The 23,116-nt window shown below is 37.4% G+C and overlaps 1 protein-coding gene across 14 annotated transcripts in view; it reads right to left on the bottom strand.

The window, feature by feature from the left end:
* The window catches only part of CAMK2D (calcium/calmodulin dependent protein kinase II delta), a 319,896-nt gene that overhangs the window by 26,868 nt on the left and 269,912 nt on the right, over positions 1 to 23,116 (bottom strand). For 8 of the 14 annotated variants that reach the window (XM_089691803.1, XM_089691799.1, XM_089691802.1 and 5 more), the window contains exons 14-16: positions 18,512 to 18,565; positions 17,537 to 17,581; positions 5,779 to 5,827 (exon numbers count right to left, since the gene is read on the bottom strand). In XM_089691803.1, coding sequence (XP_089547929.1) covers positions 5,779 to 5,827; positions 17,537 to 17,581; positions 18,512 to 18,565 — 148 coding nt within the window. The remainder of the gene's footprint in view (positions 1 to 5,778; positions 5,828 to 17,536; positions 17,582 to 18,511; positions 18,566 to 23,116) is intronic. The other 6 variants (XM_089691806.1, XM_089691810.1, XM_089691808.1 and 3 more) reach the window with 1 other exon arrangement.

Here is a 23,116-nt window from a genome sequence, read left to right as displayed (position 1 = left end):
ACATCCAGTGGTAACCATCTGATTTGGAATTTGATCCATATGATGACTGTCTTACAAATGTATCACAAGATGTCATTCATGAACTTATGATGTCAGTGGATGAACATGAGGATCTTGAAGGATTTTAAGTCGGTAAGTCATAACCATTTATTTAAAAAATCTGATGTTTTTAAATGGTGTTCCCTCGGAAGGGGGGTAGTCTTATACGGTGAGTATAGCCCAAAACCTATGTTTTAACTGGAAAATTAGGGGGTCGTCTTATACACCCAGTCGCCTTATACGCCGGAAAATACGGTAATTTGTTTAATGTGAGTGGATAATATAACACGTTTAAAGTGTTGCACTATGGTATATTTTTGTTTTATTTTGCATGGATCTGGAGTTTAAAGAAGCATTATTACGTGGAAGGAACACGTAACAGATTAGAAATTGTGGAGACACATTTTCCTTATAAAGCGAGTTTTTGGCCTATTATAATCTATAGGTTAATGGTCATGTTGAGCAGGGAGTGGGGGCCACAAGTCAAGCACGATGTTGATTATAGCTGGATGTTAATGCAACATATACTGGATTGGACGTTCATTATCTGTTAAATTTTTTTGGACTGTCACTTTATGCTTTCAAAGCTTATGGTTCTATTTATGATGAGATAGTGCACCGCATTTTTTTCATTTATTCATGGTTATGCACTGCCAACCTGGTTCTTTAGTCTGTCAGAATTGTCAACAAGTGCAGAGCTAGTATTTATTTACATTTACTCGGTGTTACCTGCGTACACTGAAGCAAGTAACCATCTAGTATTAAATGCTTTCTTGTACAATGAGAATTGTATATAAGTTCCAAAAATAATTACTTTAAAAGGTTACATAAGCAGTCTAATAACATTTTTAGATAAAAATGTGTTTTAAGAACTGTTATAAAAATGGTAAAAGCTAGGCAATGGAATGAGTTTTTACATTTATACTCAGTAGATCTGTCTTTGATTCAGTTAAAAAAAAAAAGTTTTTCTGATGAACTTATTTAACTTTGGTTCACATCAACAGTATTAAAAATTGTTTTTAAAGTAATTACTCTTGCACTTTGTTGGGTATAAGGGGATCTTGGAATCTATGGAAAAGTGTGCACAATTAAAGAACGTAATCCACTTAAATGTTTTAAATAGTAGAAGTATTAATTATTTTACATTAGTTGGCTTTCTAAGATATTCATATTAAATGAGGCAATGGGTATAATTGCTATAGAGTAGCAGATAAGAAACTGATAATCTTATTGCACATATTGAACTTTCTTGAAAAAGAATTAAAGGAAAACAAGTTGAGGTGCTATGATATAGATGCAAGGTACAAATAACAAATGCCTTTGTGTTCATGTTCTGCTACTTTTAGGATAGCTGTAATTGTAAAACATATAAGCCTTTTTAACATATACATGGGGGAAAACAGCTCTGCAAATATACCCTCTTAACTCTACCTTTTCTTTCTCTGTGCTTTAAGAACTGTCAGCACAGGACCATTACAAAAGGGATAACAGGTGCATGGTGTGGCAGTCCATGTATGTTTGATGAGTTCCAAATGGGCAGGGGTGAAGGTAGTCCAGTAGGCACTAAGGGCAAGCTGCATAGGAGTGAAGCATAACTCTGCAGAAGGGAAACAAAGAAACACGGCGCCTCTAAGTGTGTACTGTGAAGGTATTTAATAGAAAGATAAGTAGTAACCAATCGCATTTTGATGACGTCAGACGCCACACATGCTGATCCTGGACATCTTGGAGACTCTGCCAGGCTTTGCTATCTGTGCTACATGTGCACAGCACCATCTGCTGGCAGACACCTTGGAGATTCCACCAGGCTTACCATCAGTGTTACACATGCACAGCACCACCTGCTGGCGGACTCTATGGATCAGACACACAACAACATCTGGCTATAGATGTCTCACCCTCTTACCCATGAGCCTGTTTTTAAATTCTAAGATGTGAGTTACTACTTATCTTTCTATTAAATACCTTCACAGTACACACTTAGAGGCGCTGTGTTTCTTTGTTTCCCAGCACAGGACCATGCCTCAGTAACCACTGCTTTTTTTACATTCAAGCTGTCTGCATTTACAGTGTAGATAGCAATATATGTGCAGACCAGAGCTGAAAATAAAAGAAGGCATTAGGGATCTTGCTGGCTTGTGCACTCTACTTTCCACAACTGGCTTTCTAAAATCACATGGAATCGGGGGCAATTTTGAGATCTTTTTCTCCAGTGATTACTGCAATATAGAAAATATCATATATACTGTAGTGTTTGGCATTGATGACACAGAACCAATCAAGCAGATGCAAATGTTGTTTTCTCTTCAGGTCTGCAAGAAAACTGCTCTCTAGTCGGTATGGTGTAGAGTGCAATGTAAACAAAGTAATGTGTACCTTGGGACTTAGCCAGGGTCCACATTGACAGAGTGCGAAATTCGCACTGGTTTCTGTGCGATTTCCACATCGCATCATGATCGCACCCCATTCACGTGAACCGCTGCGGATGTGTATGTTACATTAACAACACCCCAAAAACGGTTCACAAAACGCGGTGCTTTGTGCAGAATCGAATTGCATGGGTTTGAATACGCATGCGATCCGATTCTGGCGTGGACAAAAAAGGGTCCTGCACTATTTTTGTGCTGATGTGGTGCGATCTGAGCCATACAAAATGGATGGCTCAAATTGCACCGAAAGAAATTGCATGTGATTTGCACAGGAATGCGGTGCGGTTTCTGTGAGAATCACATGCGATGTGCTGCACCGCATCAGTGTGAACCTGGACTTAATGTGATACTAAACTCATGACACCGATTTAACAATATAAGGTCTCCCACAGTACATAAAACATGGTAATGCATTTATTTAGTACAATGAATCCGCTAAATATCTTCTCAACAGCGGTGTATATTGGTCATGTAGCTGGTTTTTGTGTCCAGCCGAGAGCTGGTTCAGCTTCTAGGAGCAGTTTTCGTTCTTCTCTGAGTTTCCTCCATGCAGAGGCTGCATGATCCATGACCTTCTCTCTGAACAGCGCTGACTGGCTCTGTGCCAATCACATGCAACCTCCAATAAGGTCTGTGTCCACGTGCTTTTATGGAAGGTGGTGTCTCCATCAATCAAAATGTGACATTTAACCCACTGCATGGAGGAAGAGCTGGATGGGCTCTGTATAGGATCTGTATACATGCCCTAATGCAAGGGTGTCAAACTGGCAGCCCTCCAGCTGTTGCAAAACTACAAGTCCCATCATGCTTCTGCCTTTGAGAGTCATGCTTGTAACTGTCAATCTTGCAATGGGGTTTGTAGTTTGGCAACAGCTGGAGGGCCGCCAGTTTGACACCTGTGCCCTAATGTGTAATGTCAAGGTCATGTAACCTGAATAGCTCCAAGCATAGAGAAAATGTTCTCTCTAGCAACACATATAAAACAGAGCATGTGCAGACTTGCCACTGCTGCTCTGTGCAATCAGCAGATGGATTGGGGACAGTATAAGGAAAGGATCAGAAAACAACAGGATCAACCAGCCTTTTTACACACTGCAGAGGATTAACCCCTTAGGTTTCACAGTGAGTATAACAAGGATGCCTTACTGCATATATAGATTGATTTTAGTATTGTGGGTTTAATAACACTTTAGGACCTCACCTTCTGAGTAGGTACATAGTCAGGACTTTCAAATCACAGGATAAGAAAAGGAAATGATAAGGAGATATATTTGCAATGTTGCTTGGTGCTCCCAGTTAGTGGCAGAGAACAAGATTTCATACATTATATCTGTGTTGGCACTATAATCCTGGGAACAGAACCACTGTCTGCACTAAGTTTTCCAACAGATCCACACCAATTTAATTTTTTTTTTTAACAAACAGAAAAGTGACAGATTTATGTGATGCTTTATAAAACAAAGCACAATCTTTATATGTGTATGCATTCTAAACTGCTGTAGAAATGAACAGACTTCAGTGGCTTGCATGTGGACTGCAACAGATTATATTTCTTCCATTTTATTATTTATTACAGGTACTTATATAGTGCTGTCTATTTACGCAGCGCTTTACATATATATTGTACATTCAAATCAGTCCCTAACCCTCAAGGGGTGTACAATCTAAGGTTCCTAACTCACATTCATACATACACATACTAGGGCCAATTTAGACAGGAACCAACTCACCTACCAGCATGTCTTTGGAGTGTGACAGGTAACCAGAGTACCCGGAGAAAACCCATGAAGGCACAGGGAGAACATGCAAACTCCAGGCAGGTGGTGGGGATTTGAACCAACGACCCTAGTACTGCCAGGCGGAAGTGCTAACCATTTAGCCACTGTGCTGCCACAGTGTGCCATTTTTTGTGATATTGTTTTGTTGAGTCATTCCTAACAAACTTACAAAACAATCACCCTCGAATAAGGAATTATTTGCACCAAATATTAATGTGTGCGTGAACTATTGCTTTACATTTTGAAATATCTATATAACAAGTAATTATTTGCTTTTGGTATAATTTGCTTCCAACTAAACTGAATTACATTATTTCTTTCAATTCTAATGTTCTGCTAAATGATAAATTATTTGTATGAAATTGTACGATTTTGTGTAATTTATGCTTTAAAAATATTTCTGGACATATCAAAAACATGAAACAGTAAGTAGAAACTTTACTACAAAAAAAGCAAAGCCTATTATTTGGAATAGCTGGAAAATGACACAAGCATCGGAACAGAAGTTCACATAAAACTACCAATGCTATTTTGTGAAAATGTATTTTGTGCTTGGTAAAACATAAGTGCAACACTGTTATCACCATTATAATGTTAGTTTGCTGATCCAATGTAGTCTAATTGTAAGAAATAAAGCCAGAACTGTGTTTAAGGAAAAAGCTAGCAGTTAGTATTAAATGCTACAACTCTTCTAGTATAAGGCATTAAGCACAAGCAGGCTTGCAAGCTATAACAACTTCAGTGCATATACAAAAACATAAAATCCACAGCAGGCCTTAAGACATTTTGCCAATTTACAGAAATCAGCAGCTGAGCAAATTAGTAAGTGAAATAGAACTCTCATAATCACTGACATACTGATTAATTCAAACATGCTTCTTAGTCCTTACAGAATGCATTGTTAGGGAAGTAAGGAAAGGTTTCAAAATGCTTAATTTTGTTCCTACAAAATTAAAGCGACACCAAACTCTGGTTGAAAAAAAATCTATTTTTTTATTCTTAACTCAAAAAGCACTTTCTATTGCTCTCAGCCTCCTCCAAATCTCCAAGTTCCTTTTTTTTTCCTGACGTGATCCAATTTCCTGTTAGAAGGTGGCTAAGTTCATGCTCCATGGTCCCACTATATGTAGGAACATAGCCACTCGCTCTTGCTTGTTCACTAGATGGACTATGTACTAGGAAATATGGACTACGGTATTTGTAGTGTACATAGAGCAGTGCACATGACCACAACTAATGTGCACTGCTCATTCCAAACAAACGGAATTGAGCGGGAAAAGGAGAGGACATTACAAGGAGGCAGAAAGTCACAGTAAGAACCAATTTAATAAAAAACAGATTACAGGGCCATTAAATGGTGGATTCATATGAATTCATTTTGAACAATAAGGATAACATTTAGTGTCACTTTAATACGATGGATAGGATACCCATCATGACCTTTGCAATGCATTTTGGACTTCTGGTTACCTTTTCTGTACAATACTCTCTGCAGTATGAAATAGCTGTTATACCTTCTATTTATGGCTTACCTTTTACATCTTCATCTTCAATGGTGGTATTTGAACTCTCTGTTGACTCCTGCAGAGAAGCAAACAAGCAATGAGGACAAGAGAAAGCAGTGAAGTGGAAACCGTCTTACTGCTAAATCTAAAGCTACAGATATCATACAGTGATGTGGAGACTATAGAACTGCTAAAATATTGTGACTACACTAGGAGGCAAATAGACAACCTCTAGCAGATTCCTAGTTTTACCATTACGTTTCTAGTTACAGAACTAAAGATGCCAAAGCCATAAGGCAACATCTCCTGATCCAGCTGTTTATTATGAAATCAAAACACAACTGTACAGTATGCGTATAGACGATGAGTCCTCAGAAAACCCTAATAATAAATGATGTTAGGGGCAGAAATTATCAGAGAGTTTGGATTTTCCCAGCCTTATTGTTTTCTTCAAGATAATCTGGTGCCAGGTATGTTCCTATTCTCCTCCTACCCTCTTTCATACTCTTAAATAGACATGTTCAGGCAATCCAAGTATAGACAATAATGGAAAGCACTGCAAACAAATATACTGGTGGTTATATCTTCTCTGCATGTCCGACTATCATAGTTTTAAAGGACGACCTAGCAACAATTAGCCCACCGAGTAAAGCAACATTCAAACAAACTGAAACAGCACTGCCAAAGGAATGAAGGTAACTGGGCAATGTAGCCCAAATACACAAACACAATTTTAGATTTAACACCAACTGACAAAGAACAACAAAACCACAAAACATTCATGGAAGTGTATCTGTTTCGACCATAGATAAATGCCTGAATTTTAGATAACAAAGTTGGCACATTCAGTAGAAAAGAAGAGATGCAACTTTGGTTCGTTTTTTATTGTTCTTTGCTTTTTGATGATGAACTTTTGCTACAGGGAAAATGTACAGTCCAAAGTGCTTAAAGCAGCTGGTCAAGAATCATGTTTGCTTTGATGAAATTAGTTATTTCAAACCTGTAAACAATAATGCAATGAACTACAAATGGATTTTGCCAGGGGTTATTAGCACAAGGGATAGCCTTGTTGATATATATATTAACCACTGAAGTAATGTATAAGAGTACATGCTCTTTATAGAGCTATATAGAGCCAGACAAGCTTACTAGGTTGGTCTACCTCATGTTTGTGCTGTAGAAATCTAATTGTATTAGGCACTAAATTAATTATGTTTCTAAACTTTAGGTGCTCCCCGATTTTAGAGCTTTTGTTTTTTATATACCACTGACAATTCAGACACAAGATTTGAGATATTGAACTCAAATCAATGCTGCCATAAAGCAAATGCATCTTGGCAGGTTTTTACCTAGCTAGGTTCCCTCTACAGTACAAGATTACTGGAAACCTCCAATACAACTTCAAGCTCTACAAAGACTTTGCTCCAAGTACCTGCCGTGACACCCCCACTCGTTGACAGAATTGATTTTCAGGTTTGTGCCAAATTAATTGCTTATTGCAATACTACCAGTGTCAAGTGTCATATCATTACGGGATCCTAAATTGCTTTTGTTAGTTCACTTCTCACTATCCCATCAGACAGCAAATAATAGCAAACAAGAAAATTCGATTTTCACTGCAAGGTATATAAATTTGTTTATGCTGGAAGTAAAAAACAAAAAAAAACAAACAAAAAAAAACCCCCTCCAACATTTAGACTGTACATAACTAGTAAATGTTTCCAGTATTTTCCTCCTTCAGAAGTTTTCATGTTTTGTTGCTTTATTGTCAAAACGTTGAATAAAAAAAATACTATTTAATGTCAAGTGAAAAAGTAGATCTCTGCAAAGTTATTTTAATGAATTCCAATGAAAAAAAAAACAAACATTCACTGCATAGGCATGTACCTCACTTGAAATCAGTAGTAAGTAGGTGCAATGTTGCCAACCGTTACAGCCTTGAGTCTGTATGGATAGGTCTCTAACACCTCTGGAGATTGTGAGCAAACAGTCAATCCATCCACACATTTTCTGTCAGATTGAGATCTAGACTTGGCCATTACATGACTTTTAAGCTGGCCATAGTCCGAATCTTGGCTGGTTCAGCAGGGGTCAGCTGAAATTCTATTTTTGGGCATGCTGATTGTACCCAAGTAATCAGTGTGTTTTCCCGGCGAGGACGGTTCCCCGTCGGGAGAACACAATAGCTCCACAAGAGCACTTGCTGGTATTTTATTTCCTGCAATCCGTGAAACCCCATTTTTTTTCCTGCAAAACCAATCTTGCAGGTTAGTCTTTATGCTTCAGTCATTGCTTTTATGAAAGGCATATCATTTCCCTATACTCAGGTTTCTTGTAGACTGCATCAGGTTTTCTTCCAAGATTTCCCTGTAATTTGCTGAACTCCTTTTTCCTTAACCAACGTCCCGTGGCCTGCTGCAGGGCATTTCAACAGAATATGCTGCCACCACCATGCTTCATGTTGGGGATGATGCATTTATAATTACGTATAGTGCTTGACTGATGCTTTGCTTTGACTAATGGTTTGGCCTGAAATCTTAAGCCTTCTACACATGAGTGCAGAAACTAGCCGACTGAGTGCGTGTACCCAGCTTTAAATTTTACATTTGGTTTCCTCAGACTGTAATACCTTTTCCAAGCTGATTCAACCATTTAAAATCTGGTAAACTACAGGGGAGATGTCAATTGAGTCTTTGTCAACATTGGCTTTCTTTTTACCACTCTCCCATAAAGGTGTTACTGGATAGCATCCCAGTAAGGAAAAGTAGCCTAACAGGAAGAAAAGGACACCACTCAGACCTGCCCTATGTAGTCAGCAACAAGTGTCAGTCCCTGCTGTGGCCACAGCAGGGGGCCAACACTGACACTTGTTGCTGACTCCACCGCATCCTTTTCTTCATGTCATTACACTTTGGTGGACACTGGCTCCCATTTTCTGAGTACTAGTAGGGCTGTTTCATATGGTTCGACCTCGAGCATCACTTCAAGGCTTTCATCCCAAAGTAGCCTATCAGTTACTGTATTGCACACTGAAGCCACTGAAGATTGTACTGCAGAGTTGTCTAACATCTCATGTAGACCTCCCTCCTTGACCACTCACATTTGAGTAACCTTTTCTTGGCAGATTTGCAGTTGTTTTAAACTCTATTTCTTTATAACAGCACTCAAATTGAAATTTAGTGACTTATTTGGAGTGTTATTTTGTCCCAATTGTGTAGGTTATGCCACAAGCCTGACTCACCATTTAAACTACAATTACTTGAAACCCCTTAACCATACACAGGTGGTCTCAATTCCACTAATTATGTGACTTTGGATAAGAACTGGCTGGACCAGTGATGATTTAGCTATGCCATATAAATGAGATACAGCCAATTATTTTGTTTTTCATGGTAACTAATTAAACATTTTTTCAGTGATTAGTTCTTACTTTTAAATCAAAGACTATATTTCAGTTTAATGAACAAATTTAAATCTACTTTGATTTAAAGTTCTACAACAATAAAATGTGAAAACATCCAACGGTGTTAACACAATTTACAGGACTGTAACATGTAATAGCTTACTGGGGACCTGTTGAAGAGAAAAGGGTAAGAGAGGCAAAGAAAGTTTTGGCTCAGACATCAAAACAACAGACTATGGTCTAATACCAGCAGAATTTGTTTGAAAGCAGTCCATGTCATTCCCTGCACAGTAGCACTCAGACTAGGAGAGGGGGACAGCGTTAGGAGACAAGCAGGCTTTGCTGCACACATTTGTCACACAGGAATCCTGCTGACAGGAGAAGAATGTAGAGCAAGCAGATCTGATAACTTAGTGTAATGTTACTTATTCATTGTTAAGTCAGCAGTCTGGGGCTGTGGAAGTAAAACCACTCAATTTTGTAATCCTTAAAGAAGAACTCCATGAAAATGTTTTTTCTCCCATGCAGTGGGGCTGTGCCCTCACTGCATGGGTTAACTGCTCATTCTGTCTAGGGGCTCACTGAAAGACTATACTTACTCGATCCTTCGAGTTTCTACAAAACCGTGCTCCCCCTCATCCAGCAGTGGACTGTTCCTGCTGTCCTCATGTCCAGAGCCGGTCTAAGAGCATGATGATGTCAGGAACAGTCCATTCACAAGACCACTAGCATGCAGTGGGGCAGGAGCAGCAGGGACTGGTCTTGCACATGGAGGATAAGTGGATTAGGTAATTATGTCTTCACTCTGCAATCCCCTAGATAAAAAAAGAGCAGTTAACCTATGCAATGTGGGCACAGCCCCACTGCATGGTACAATTTTTTTTTTGCCTGGAGTTCTTCTTTAAGACCTGTTTCACACTGGCAATGTCAAACCTGTGTTTATATGCATTTTGAGGACATTTCTAAATGCATAAAAATGCATGTAATGATTTTTCAAAGGTGTCATTTACACGGAGTGTTTATGCATCAGTTTAGGTACGTTTAAAGAAAATATATGTCTATGTCCAGGATCCAATTAAAAATTCTTATGGTGTCAAAACTTATGTAGGTGCAGTTAAATGTGCCTACAACTGCTTTAAATGCAGGAAAAAGTGATCTGGGAAGCAAAAAACCTGTTTAGGCCTCATTCTCATGGACAAACAGGCACGGACAGCAGCAAGAGACAATGTATTGCTACAGCTGGGCAGACAGGTACAAAGCACTTTTCCTGTTTTTAGATGTTCTTGCTTTAAATTTCCCTGCGTTTAGGTTTCTAAATGCAGGAATGCCTGTTTGAATGAGGTCTAATAATGTGGAGTCATGTTCTTTGGTTTGCTATGTAGCAGAGGTTTATGCATAACAAAAGTGACCAGATAGCATTCCAAAATCAGTGATAGATAAGACAGTTCACGTACAGTATGTGTATTTAACTGTCTAGAATTCAGCTGCTTAGAGGTATATGAGATAGCTATTTGCAAAAACCAGCTGAAATCTATAATTAATAGCTACTGTTAAAATCAAGTTTACCTTTTCAATAGGATCGCACAATGTCCCATAAGATAGGGTCAGATAACAGCATGGATGTGGATAGTTGCATCCATGGAATTTTTCATAATAATTCAAGAGTACACAATCAAATCACCATAAGATTTTTATCAGGTAAACATACTTTTTTTGGATCTTGTCTTTTTCAAGCTGTTTTTTCTGACCGTCATACTGTCTACTTTTTAAATCAACCAAATTTTATTACAGTAGCATGGTTGACAACAAAGAATAATATACTTCCAGTAAAGGTTTTTGCAAACATTTTCTCAACCTGTTTAGATAGAAATATGGGGCTGCCATTGTTGACAACCCTCCTAACACCTTTGTGTCCAGAGATCACTGATGCCTAGATACCCAGCAACATCTGATTGATTCCAGATTACCAGTGGAGACTCTGGCTGTCAGAAAAAGTGGGGTTTGAAACGAGCATTAGCATAAAATGTTGGCTGTTGGCTCTCATTGTGCACAAGCTTGTTCATGGATCCTCAACATTGGACACCCTGCCGGGTATATACAGGTAGCAGGTGAAAAGGGGCTAAAATACTAGTAACATGGCTGTCTCTGGTTTGAACACTCAATTAGTTTAGGCTATCGGATCAACATGACAACTAGCCATGTAGCATTTTCAGAGGGAGAGGTTAAGTAGAACTAAAAGCAATTATAAATAGAGTAAGGGAGGGTTACCACGCCTGTCAGGATTTTTTTTCGCCATCTGTCCTATTGGGGAAAATATCCTTCGCTTCCTCTCCCATAGCTAAAACAGGAAGTGAGAGGAAATTCCTGCAAATTTAGGGAATCTCTTGGGCACCCTAGGTCACAAGAACTGGTGTTCCCTTTGGAAGATTTCCACTGTATTATTATTCTGGGGACAACCCAATTTTTTTTTTTTTACTTTCAGTGGTAATGGTAAACAGGACAAACAGAGAGAGTGAATCTCCCTAACAGGGGCAGAGGTAGCAATAAAAACCTGAAAGGTATTCTATTCCATCTCCACTCCAAAAGTTTTGCCTTTAGTTACACTTTAAGAAATAACAGCTTTCATATTTTCTTTATATATGTTTTCTCTATTATTGACAACACTGAATTATTTCTCTTCCTAGCTGCTGTGTACAGCTGCCCACCCAAAAGTTCAAATTATATAGATGGATTCTGAAAGGAAACAGCTTCTGCTCTCTTCAGAAAACCCATAATGCTAAGAGAATCCTGTGCACGGAATGGATCAGGAGAGTAACCTGATCCTCCTCTCTCTCTGTGGGCCTAATGAGATGGAAGTTTCAATAGAAAGCTGCTTAACCAAATAGAGAGATGAGTCTGAAGGGAAACAGACTCTGCTTTGCTCTTTAAAACCTAAAATGTCCCGTGACACTTGTGTAATGGGCACACTGCATTACGTGTTTGTATCTAAAATAAAACTTATATATAAAGAGATAAAAATGCTTAACCTCATTTATAAACCTTAACAAATAAAATGCTGTTATAGTTTTAATTTAACATTGACATCTATGATGTTTTCTAAAGAATATTGTGTATGTCTCTACAATACACACAAACATTACCTGTGATGTTTTTTTTAAAACACTGCATGTACTCAGAAGATCCTGAAGGTCCTGCCAGAAATGCAGTCCATGCCGCTCCTAACAAAAGGTGTTTTTGGCCCTCCTGAGTTCTTCTTTTCGTGCTATATCAGCACAACCCACCTTTCTTCTCTCTATAACTCTTCCTTGTTTATTTTCTTAGATTCTCCTCCACTTCCATACCAGCTGTCTACTGTTTATCCCCCTCCAGTTGCTATTTAGGTGCAGGGGAGGCAGCATTATCAACTCATTACAGGAAGCTAGTGGCTGGTTGCATTTTTGGCAGGATCCTCAGGTATTTGTAGCACTTGATGCATTTGTACGATGATATACAAGGGTGAATCGTGTGTGAATTGGAGAGCTGCACTAATTTTTTTTTTACATTTAGCCCACTTCAATTACTTTGATTATGGTGACACTACAAAAAAAAGTTTGCCTTACAAAAATCTAGACTAAGATATTAAAATTGACCTACAACTATTACAGTTTACCTTTAACATTAGAAAAAGTCACTAACACCCCAATGATATAAAGGTTTTTATATTACTTTAAAAAAAATTATTACAGTGGTTTACATTTTTTTGGGGCACGTTGTACACAAAAACTCATCCAAATAGCAGCATTGCATGGAACATTACACATTACACTATTTAATTGGGCTTTAAAAGAGATGAAATCTGCATAGAAAGAAAGAATAATATGTGTGTACAAAACTCCTGTCGACAGAAACCTGAAGACAATCTCTGTTATTACTCTTCCCTTTATCCCTGCAGTATCTACAGTACCTAATTATTAAAAGGAAGATTTAGATCATGAGAAAGATATAGTGTATGGCCAGCAATTGTTTTTTTAGTAGTAAGCCTCAGTAAAAAACAACAGGAACAGAACCATGACATTTTACACATATTATCCCACTGTACATGCACAATACAACACATTTCAATGCTAGAAAAAGACAAGACTTGACTAAACAGTGTAAAATGGTTCACATATTCATCGTCTTACATTTTTTGTTAATCAAATTTGTATGAAAACTCAGTATGAATTGTGATGATATATGAAACACAGTCCTCTGCTGGAAACATGAGCAAAGGCCCTTTTAGACAGACAGGTGGATGTAAATTGCGTACACAATAGTTTCAGCCAACATTTAGATTACAGGAAACTCTGGCCCATGATTTTTATCTTACTGTGGTATATTTCATGTTGAAACTCGACACTTGGACCCTGAATGATGAAACTAAACCCCATGGGTAGCCTGAATTACCATTTTTTAAAAAGATTTTTAATTTGTTTTTTTTATGTGACTTTAATCCTGTGTGCTGGTTTTTGTAAACATCGGTAAATCTTTAATAAATAGTGTATAAAAAAAATAGTGGCAGCAAGATAATTGAGAAAGAGCATAGCATTATCTTTTATTAATCTGTTTATGGCTAGGCCTAAAGTGTATACAAAGCCAGAACTTTTTTTTTGATGGCGTGTGGACAGATTAGAACCTCTGTCAGGTGATCCAACTATTGGTCCTGGTGATCACTGTTTCTAATAAGGAAATCCAAAAATGTTAAGCTTGCATGGGAACACGAGGGGAGTTGAAAAAAAATCTTCCAATGGACCAACCTGTTCAGGTAACAACTATTTTAGAAGGGCAATACCATTGCTTTGAGAGATCTGTTGTGTCTATAGGACAGGAAGTAAAGGAAAGCTCCTTGATCAGAAATATGACTGACAGTGATCTTAAATATTTACTGCTCTATCTAAGACAAGAAGAAAAAAGACAAGAAAAAAATGTTTTGTCTTTACATTCATTTTAAAGTCCATGCAGGGCTGAACAACGGCTTCACTTAACTGCCTTGCCAATCAAGCAACTTCAGAGTTGTCTTCGCATTCTTGTTGGTTGATGTGCTTGTAAAAGCATATTTTGTTATCTCAAATGAATGAAGAAAAAATGTATGCACAATATGTTCCACTACCTTTATGATTGTTCCTTGTAAGAAACATAATAAAATCTCTTGGAGTTGTGTCAGTTAAAAACAAAACTAAAGCAACAAGGGTTTACATAATACTATTTTGTTTATAGCCTTTTGATACAGCTGAACCAGTGTATTCTCAATATGGTGTACCAACTGTGGCTAAAGGTATAACACACTTTAGTTGGGCACTAGATGAACTACTTTATGTAGATGCATACTGAATCCACTTTTTTTTTTAAGTCATAATCATTTTTAAATAATACATTGTGAAGCAACAGTTTTTTTGCCCTTCCTTTCTTAATTATACATTAAAGATGAACTCCAGGCACACTATCAAATGAACAGGAAATAGCATAAAATTGTGTCAGTGCTAAATATGAACTGAATAGGAACCTAATATTATCTAAAAATGTAATTGTGAATACATATTTTAGTTCTGAAACATTAACTCCCATAATTCTTTTTGGTATCAAGCCAACACATTTCTTGGGGTGTACTTACTATTTCACATGACTGTATACCTGCCCCCGTTGATGTATATAAATATAAGCTATGCATAAGAACAAGGTTTTTATTACTCAATGATTAGATAATTTATATTAAGCTCCTTTATTTTCATACATATATTTTTAAAACATTAAAAAGGTTGGTTGAATGCAGGGGCGGACTGACAACTCATGGGGCCCCCGGGCAATAGAGGATCATGGGGCCCCTGTGTCCTTGCCCAAACTCAAAAAAGCCTATGAAAAAGGTACCAGGGGCATCTCATGGGGCCCCCTACTGACCCCGGGCCCTCGGGCAGTTTCCAAATGGTCAGTCCGCCCCTGGTTGAATGCCTAAGGGGTCAAGAGAGGCTCTATGCCTGTTTACAGTAGAGGGTAAGATAAGTTCCAAGCCCGATTGGGGTTTGAAAGAGGGCCCCTCTTTTGAAGCATCCACCATTCCTGAAAGTCATGTGTAGGGAGATAGTAACATAGCAGAAGGGCAGCATAGTCACCCATTATTATTTCACCCATTCCAATAGTTCTTCAATCTATACTGTGTTAGTGCTACTTACTGTTATATTGCTATAAAGGGTTATTTGCACTTGGAAATTCTTTTTTTAAAATACGTTTTGTAACTTCTATTGCTGAGGACTTACAGAATTACATTAAAAACACATTTTTTCAACTGCACATTATATTCAAATAAGCTGTCAGAATCTCTCCCCACCGCTCACTATAGCAGTTCTGATGTTTATTTCTATTCCCAAAAGCTTTGTACTGAATCTATTCAAATCAGCTAACATTAGAAGCAATTTAATACGCAGTTAAATCCAATATCATGAAGTTGTTCTGCTTCTGACAAGAGTTAAAAAAAAATAGTCTTCAAACCAATTCTACTTACCTTAGTAGCATATATTTTTGGATCCACTAAAATGACACTAGGTATAAGGGCTCAGAGAGCTGTATTCATCTGTTCTTCATGTATTCCCAAGCACTCAAAAATGGCCACGGAAAGATTGTTATATTATCCAATTACGCCATGTACACATTTCCTCTCTGTCTCCTGTAGCAGTAAGTTTCGCTGCACAGGGACGTATCATCATTTTGTAATTTTGAACTGTTTATTAAAGCAGTATGTTTGTCAACATGTGTTTCAGTAAAACACATAATGAAGTAACAGATTAGATTATTAGATAAACAATTGTGTATGTGACATGGAAATGGACATTGAAGCTTTTTTTTAAATACAGTACATATAATATACCAAATATAAATATAATCCCATTATAATTGTCTGATTATATAATGTATTGAATTGCTTATGTACTTGTGACTTAAAGCTCAAGTTCTGCCTTTTATATTTTTCTTCCTGTGATGTATTTTCTGTGCATCTATCTAATTATTGCTTAGAAAGCACTTTATGACCCCACCCAATTTAAAATTTACAAAAAGGCGAGGGTCATCTGATTGCAAACACTCTTTATGTGGACATAGCAAAAAGGCCGCTAGAAAACCTCCAGCAAGATATCATGTGTTAGAAATCCAAAATATATAGCACTGTCCATTTCACCAGAATCAATGAATGAAGATAAAATGTTTTAAACTTATGAAAAACAGAGGTAAGTTTAAAATAAGGCATAAATGTATAAAACTGTATGAAAAGAAGATTTTGTTTTTTATTTTCTGGGGTGTAAAAGACAGGATTGTTTTCAGAGTCCTGATCAGTCCTCTTCTTAGCTGTAATTAGTTTTTCTGCTTCAATCTGGTGCTGATGCTAACTAATAAATCCAACATGTAATAACTTTTATTGGTAGTAAACTGCAAAACAAAAACAAGTTCTGCAAGTTAGGAGCATAATGTGCTAGTATGCATCACATTCTAGCACACTATGAAAGACTTACCTTAAAACAAAGCCCTCCAGCGGCGCTCTATCACCGCTGACAGGGCTTGCATCTTCACCCAGTCTTCCTTTCGGGTTTGTGGACTCCAGCCATTTGAATGACTGAGCCTTGATGATGTCAGAGCTGAGTCACAGCTCTCTGCATGAACTGCATAATGTCCAAAGAGCAGTGTGCATGTGCCGATGATGACACCGGCTCTACTAAAGTAAATATCACCTAAACGATGCACACTTAGAAGTTAATTACTGTATCTACAGGTTAGCCTTATTATAGGCTTACCCCAAGTGGTAATTAAATCAGTAAAAGTATTTTACTACCACTTTAAGGAGTCTTTTAAGGAAAGTTCAGCCATCAACCAGAGTTCTGGCAGATCCATGAAGCATTCAATAAAAGTGCAGCCCTTTCTTTTTATGTACACAGCATATTGAGCTCAAATGAAAAACAGATTTTAATATATGCACAAACTGGTCCACTTTTAGTTAAAAAAGTGAAAAATGGGATGCAAAGTTCTGTGTTCATGCAGAACATACAGAACACAACTAGAAAAAAATAAACAACAGGTAACAGGTGAGATGGAATCTAAAACATCTGAACAATGAATAAAAATGCTATCTCTCTTACGTTATTCTTATACGTTTCCTAGTTAACATACAGCACACTAGGTAAATAAAATATAGGTGCTTAAAGGACAAAGAGATAATTTCATGTATGGGAGGTGTTCATTAAACATGTTTCTGTTAAATACATGTATGAGGTATTCATGTTTATTGAATTCCTCCTTTGGACAATGAAAAAGACTTGTCAAAGGTTTTTGTTGATGAGGTATGCAAGCCAGAAAGCAAGATGGGAGTTGATTCTTTCTGAATACCTTATTTCCATCAGCAGGATTGTGGATTACGGTAGATTGGGGCTCCTGAGTGAGAACAGAGAGAAAAAGAGTACCTATGGGTAAATACAGTAGCACAGAAAGAAAGACACCTATGTTGGAATGTTGCTGGCAGCATTGGATAAAGGTGAAATGCTGCCAATGAATGAACCAGGACATTTGCCTGGATGAAGAAAAAAATATGTTGCCTACCAGAGCAGCATGCAAAGACCTTATTCAGGATTGGTGTGAAAAAGAACAAAAGACTACACCTGTCATTACTTCAGTAAAGAGCTAACAGGTCAAAGTATCACAACCTCTGACGATGACTACAGAGAGCTCAAAAAAGTCACCTACATTGCTCATCTTCTGTATTATTTAATAAGCAGCATGTTTTCCTGTAATGTATGATTATACAGTGCATGTGCAGTAAAAACAATAGTGTATTTAACTCAATATTGTAAATTCATCATGTGGCCAGTGTGTGCATCTAGAAGCAACATTGCAGACAATATGTACGTTTAAATTCCATAAGGTAGCCATATTTCAGCCAATTTGGTAACATCTTGCTGTGTCTTTGAAAACAAGAACAATATCTGAATAAGGTCATTTTGTTGTTGCCTAGTGATATTTTTGCTAGCTCCCCTTGATGTCCAAGCCTATGGAAAGAGAGGTATATTCCTTTTTACTTTAGGACATTTCAGATATATTGAGCAAAAGGAGAGCTAGTGGCAACACAAAGCACACTCCACTCACATTGGGACAACACATGCACGAGTATGAGCTTTTGACTAATTCTAGTGCCCAGCTGTGGCAGGTTACTTGAAAAACACACTGCTTACACAAGGCACTTCCCCACAAAACCACAACAAAAATGCAACAATTTTAGGTCTTCAAATGCAAAATAAACATAAAAGCAAAAGAGAGAAAAACAAAAAAATCTGAAAGATATGTGGGGGAGGAAAAAGCTAATTATACCAGAGGTGGGTTGGGATCTTTAGGACTTGTTATTACGTTGGATTTGTTGTTTATCTGTGGATATGCAGAAAATAGAAAGAAAGAAAGCCTTAGGTATATAGTGAAGAAGCCAAAGCATATGTAGGATCACAAAATATTTTCAACACATCGCAGTGCGCAATAGTTAGTGGATGGTCAATATTAATTCCTGGTCAATGGAAACAACTACAGATACTAAAGGAGTTAAAGAAGCAGTGGCATCAAATCACATTTCATTTTAGCTAAATCACAGTTTTACTTTTCTCCAATTCTTTTCTTAAATTTTACAACCAAAAAAGGGCATTTATAGAAAGTTTCCACCTTCATAAAGATATGGAAAGCCTCTGTAGAAACCCACTTGACTTGTTGCTGACTGATAGGGGTATCTTTCGTGGGATCAGCCATTTCAAATGACCAACCTACATACAGTAGAGGAAACGCGTATTCCACAAAACTGGCTATTTTCTATAGTAAAAATCCATGTTCAGGATCCCAGCTGTGTCATTCTAGTGCCTAGGAAAATATATAGCAGCAGATATGCTCAGTGGTTGCAACATACCACTCAGCAACCGTGGCTCAAGAATAGAGACTCTCCTCTTTCTCTGTGGAAGCCTGTTTAAAAATGAAGCTGAAAATTTTCTCCATATTTTCTTTCTACAGAAAAAAAATGTTTTCTCCAAACAAAATGAATACAAAGAGAAAGAGTTTGCATTCTGCTTTGGGTGAGACACTTCCAGGAGTATCAATCTTCTGTGTGCCCCCCAAACTTTTGTCTTCAGTCATTAGACAGTACTGATTCAGAGATCACAAGGGGGAACCAATGAAAGCTCCAAGGGATCCAGGAGATCAACAAACCTGGGAGTATCTGTTTCCAGCAGACTTCATGGGACCATTTCTCAGCGATGATATTCAGTTGTACACCCAGCAGAAAAGGTAAGTATTCTGGTTCTTTTTTACTGTGCTTACATGAGACTTTTTACCAATTTGAGAGGTTTGCTTTAAAGTAGATGTTAACCATAACTGGGTGACAATTAGATTGCTGAAACACTGTGTTGATAAACAACTGCCATTATCCAAATACTATTTTCACCCTTTTGTTCATTGCATCTTAGTGCTTCTGATCTCCTGCAGCTTTATTTACAGGCACTTCCTGTCAAAATGCACTCCACCAATGCATACATGCAATTTCCCAGTAAAAAGACAAATAGAGAACGCACTGGCCTAGTGCATTATCCCAAGTAAAATTAAAAGAAATTATAAAATTATACTCAGAAAAAAAGTAAAAGATTGCATATCAAGTATGCGACTGGCTACTGGCTTTGAGGAAGAGGGTTGCCCTCAAAACGTGTAAGCCATCCCTCAGGTCCTGGAAGGCACCTTTCTGTCATCCGAGGGTCCAACAAGTCTCATTACTCATTGTACCTAAGGCTGCTACTTGATATGTGATCTTTTACTTACTGTTTGTAAGTATAATTTTATAATTTCTTTTAATAAAAACTTTACTTGGGATAATGCACTAGGCCGGTGTGCTCTATGTTTGTCTTTTTACAGTTGTTATCTGGACCACCCCAGCCATTTGAGAGAGCAGCAAGGCTTTACTTATCCATTGGTATACCCCCTAATACTCGTACAGAACGGTCCACGGTCCTCCACACTCATGGGCAGGAGAATTTGATATTTCTATGCAATTTCCCAGGTCTGGTTACTGATAGTGACAACAGTGGAAAGTCTCTGTAAATGTGTGTCAGGATGATCCATTTAAGTTTATATCAGAAGACTGTACAATATTCAAAATTATGTGCAACACTACACTGAACCAGTATACATCAATGTGCATAAAAGAATGAATACACTTGAAATCGTGAATCAAATAAAAGTCCAACAATGGTGAAATAAATAATTTGTGAGTCTGTGAATTGTTAACTATTCTACACCAAGAAGGGAGTTGCTCCACACATCTGCCTTTATTGGATACTCCAAAGACACTGCATCTCTCCTTCAATAGCATTCACAGATAGCTTGATATAAATTTCACAATGCCCCTCAAAACAGTAAAGTCACATCTAGTGCTCTCTGTTTAAGAAAAAAAAAGTTATTAAAATTAAACCCACCGAATCTACTCACATTAGAATCAATTTCCTGGAGATCAGGACCAGTGCAATACAAACAATAATAGACCCCACTCACCACCGTCGAGTGGCTAAGCACTCCCCAAACTTTGCTCTTACGCATTGAGTCTCTGGGAGGGAACTTCCTCTCTCGGAGTTAAAAAAATATAAATAAAATAATAGGCATGTGCAATCTGAGGTTTAGCAATTTTCCTAAAGTAAAACATTAGCTGACCTATTTGTTGATACACTATAAATCAGTTATCCCTTTCTTAACCACTGGTTATGTGTGAAGGAAAAAAGGATAGAAACCTAGAACATTTATCAGCTAGATATAAATGGCTATAAGTAAATCCATAAAGGAGGGCCAACAGAGTATAATGTTCTATTAACCTTAAGGTGAATCCATACACAGGAGATAGCCAGGCAAATTGAATGACTTAAGAATCCACAAGTTTATTATCCATAAAAAAGGTGCCAACTTGAAGCACATCAGTGTTAAAAGTCATCAGAAGTAAACAGTATGGCTGATTGTAATGCATAATAAAATAAGAGCAATAAGGTACACTGTGTTATAGACCATAATAGAGGACTCACTTGGGAAAGCTCCATGATCAATATTCCTTTTGTTGTGCTTAACAAGCCCAATAACTGATTTATGGATAATAAACTTGTCATTCAATTTGCCTGGCTATCTCCTGTGTATGGATTCATCTTAAGGTTAATAGAACATTATACTATGATGGTGCTCCTTTAAGGATTTACATAGTGCTTGTCTCATGCTGTTCTAGTGAGGAGTGAGCAGCTCTCTAATGGTTTTTGTTCCCTTTGGTGTGGCAGTACAGGATTGGTGACCCTAGCACCTATTATCTTAGACATGGTTCATACCAGTGCATCTTGTCATGACAGTTTCAAATTGCATGATAAGTCGCACCCTATTGTCCGCAAAGAAACTGTTGAAATCGGTACAACTCCGACAGAGTCGGAGTCACACTGATTTTGAAAGTAGATCCTGCACTACTTTTTGCGATTTCAGGTTAGACTTGCATAGATATCAGGGGGTTTATTTACTAAAGCTGGAGAGTCCAAAATCAGACTCCCTTCTGCATAGAAACCAATCAGCTTCCAGGTTTCATTGCCAAAGCTTCATTGAACAAGCTGAGGTTAGAAGCTGATTGGTTTCTATGCAGAAGGGAGTCTGATTTTGGACTCTCCAGCTTTAGTAAATAAACCCCCAGTTGTCTGCCAAGTTGCACCTGAAGCCGCACTGACATGCAACTTTGAAATCATGTGACTTCAAGTTCAAGTCGGATCCGGTGTGAACAGGACTTAGTGGTTTTTTATAGAAATGGCTGTACACTCTGAAGTGTGCTATTATTTACATGATATAGACAAGACGAAGTTATAAAACTTTTTCCAAGACACCATCACTTTTCAAGTTATCCAGAGCGTGTTTAAAGGAATGTTGGTTTGCATATCTATTTTATTTTGTGATGGTATTTTGGTGGTGAATTTACACAAATAAAAGTATTACAATGTAACGCACATGCTGATGACTTCTTAAAAGTCAGAAAATGATACAGTCCTCAATTCCTATCCCACAATACAGTGCAGAGTCCTCATAGGATGGGAGTAGACCTATGCTCTGAATTTCAACACGTTTACTTTAAATCAACATTACCAAACTACGGTTTTTCTGTTTCTACTTTTTAAATATTAAATGATTCAAATCATCACGCTGTTCCGTTATATACAGTATAATATATAATATTTTGCTTCAAAATTCTGAATACAGTTTGCTTCATCAATAAGTATTTTCATACTGTAAGAGTTCTGGTATAAAAAGCAATTCAAAAGAAACACAGGCAATGAGTTTAGTAATTTTTTAGGTCAAGAGAGGATCACAATCTCCCTAATTTCTTGAATTAAATTTTTATATACATGAAAAAAAGAAAGTTATCTTCACATGCAAAGCAGTTCTCTAAGTACCTATTTTTCACGGATGGGAAGCAATGGTGCGAAAGTCATACTTTCATACAATACTTGCACCAAATGTCAAGAAAACATTTTTTTTTTTAATTTGGAAATGCATACTATATGCATTAAATTATTTGAGCCTCATATTTAGCAAGGGTGCTGTTAGTACTGTTTGGCATACAGATATATGTAGCCAACAGTATTTATAAATCTATGTATAAAAAATTATCATAAAAACTGTAAAACTAGATCCAGACAGATATACAACCCCAATTCCCAAAAAAGTTGGGATTCAGTGTAAAATCTACATAAAAAAAGAATGCAATGAGATCTCCTAAACCTATATTTTATTCACAATAGAAAAACAGAAAGCATATCAAATGTTTAAACTGAGAAAATGTACCACTTTAAGAAAAAAATAAGATTATTTTTAAATTATTGGCAGCAACATGTCTCAAAAAAAGTGGGACAGGAACATGTTTACCATGGTGTAGCACCCCTC

Source organism: Staurois parvus, unplaced genomic scaffold (assembly GCF_062004578.1).
Source record: "Staurois parvus isolate SC_StPar_1 unplaced genomic scaffold, SC_StPar_1.0 ptg000572l, whole genome shotgun sequence".
Taxonomy (NCBI): domain Eukaryota; kingdom Metazoa; phylum Chordata; class Amphibia; order Anura; family Ranidae; genus Staurois; species Staurois parvus.
Note: the sequence above shows the minus strand (reverse complement) of the source record. Positions and strands in the feature narration are given on the sequence as shown.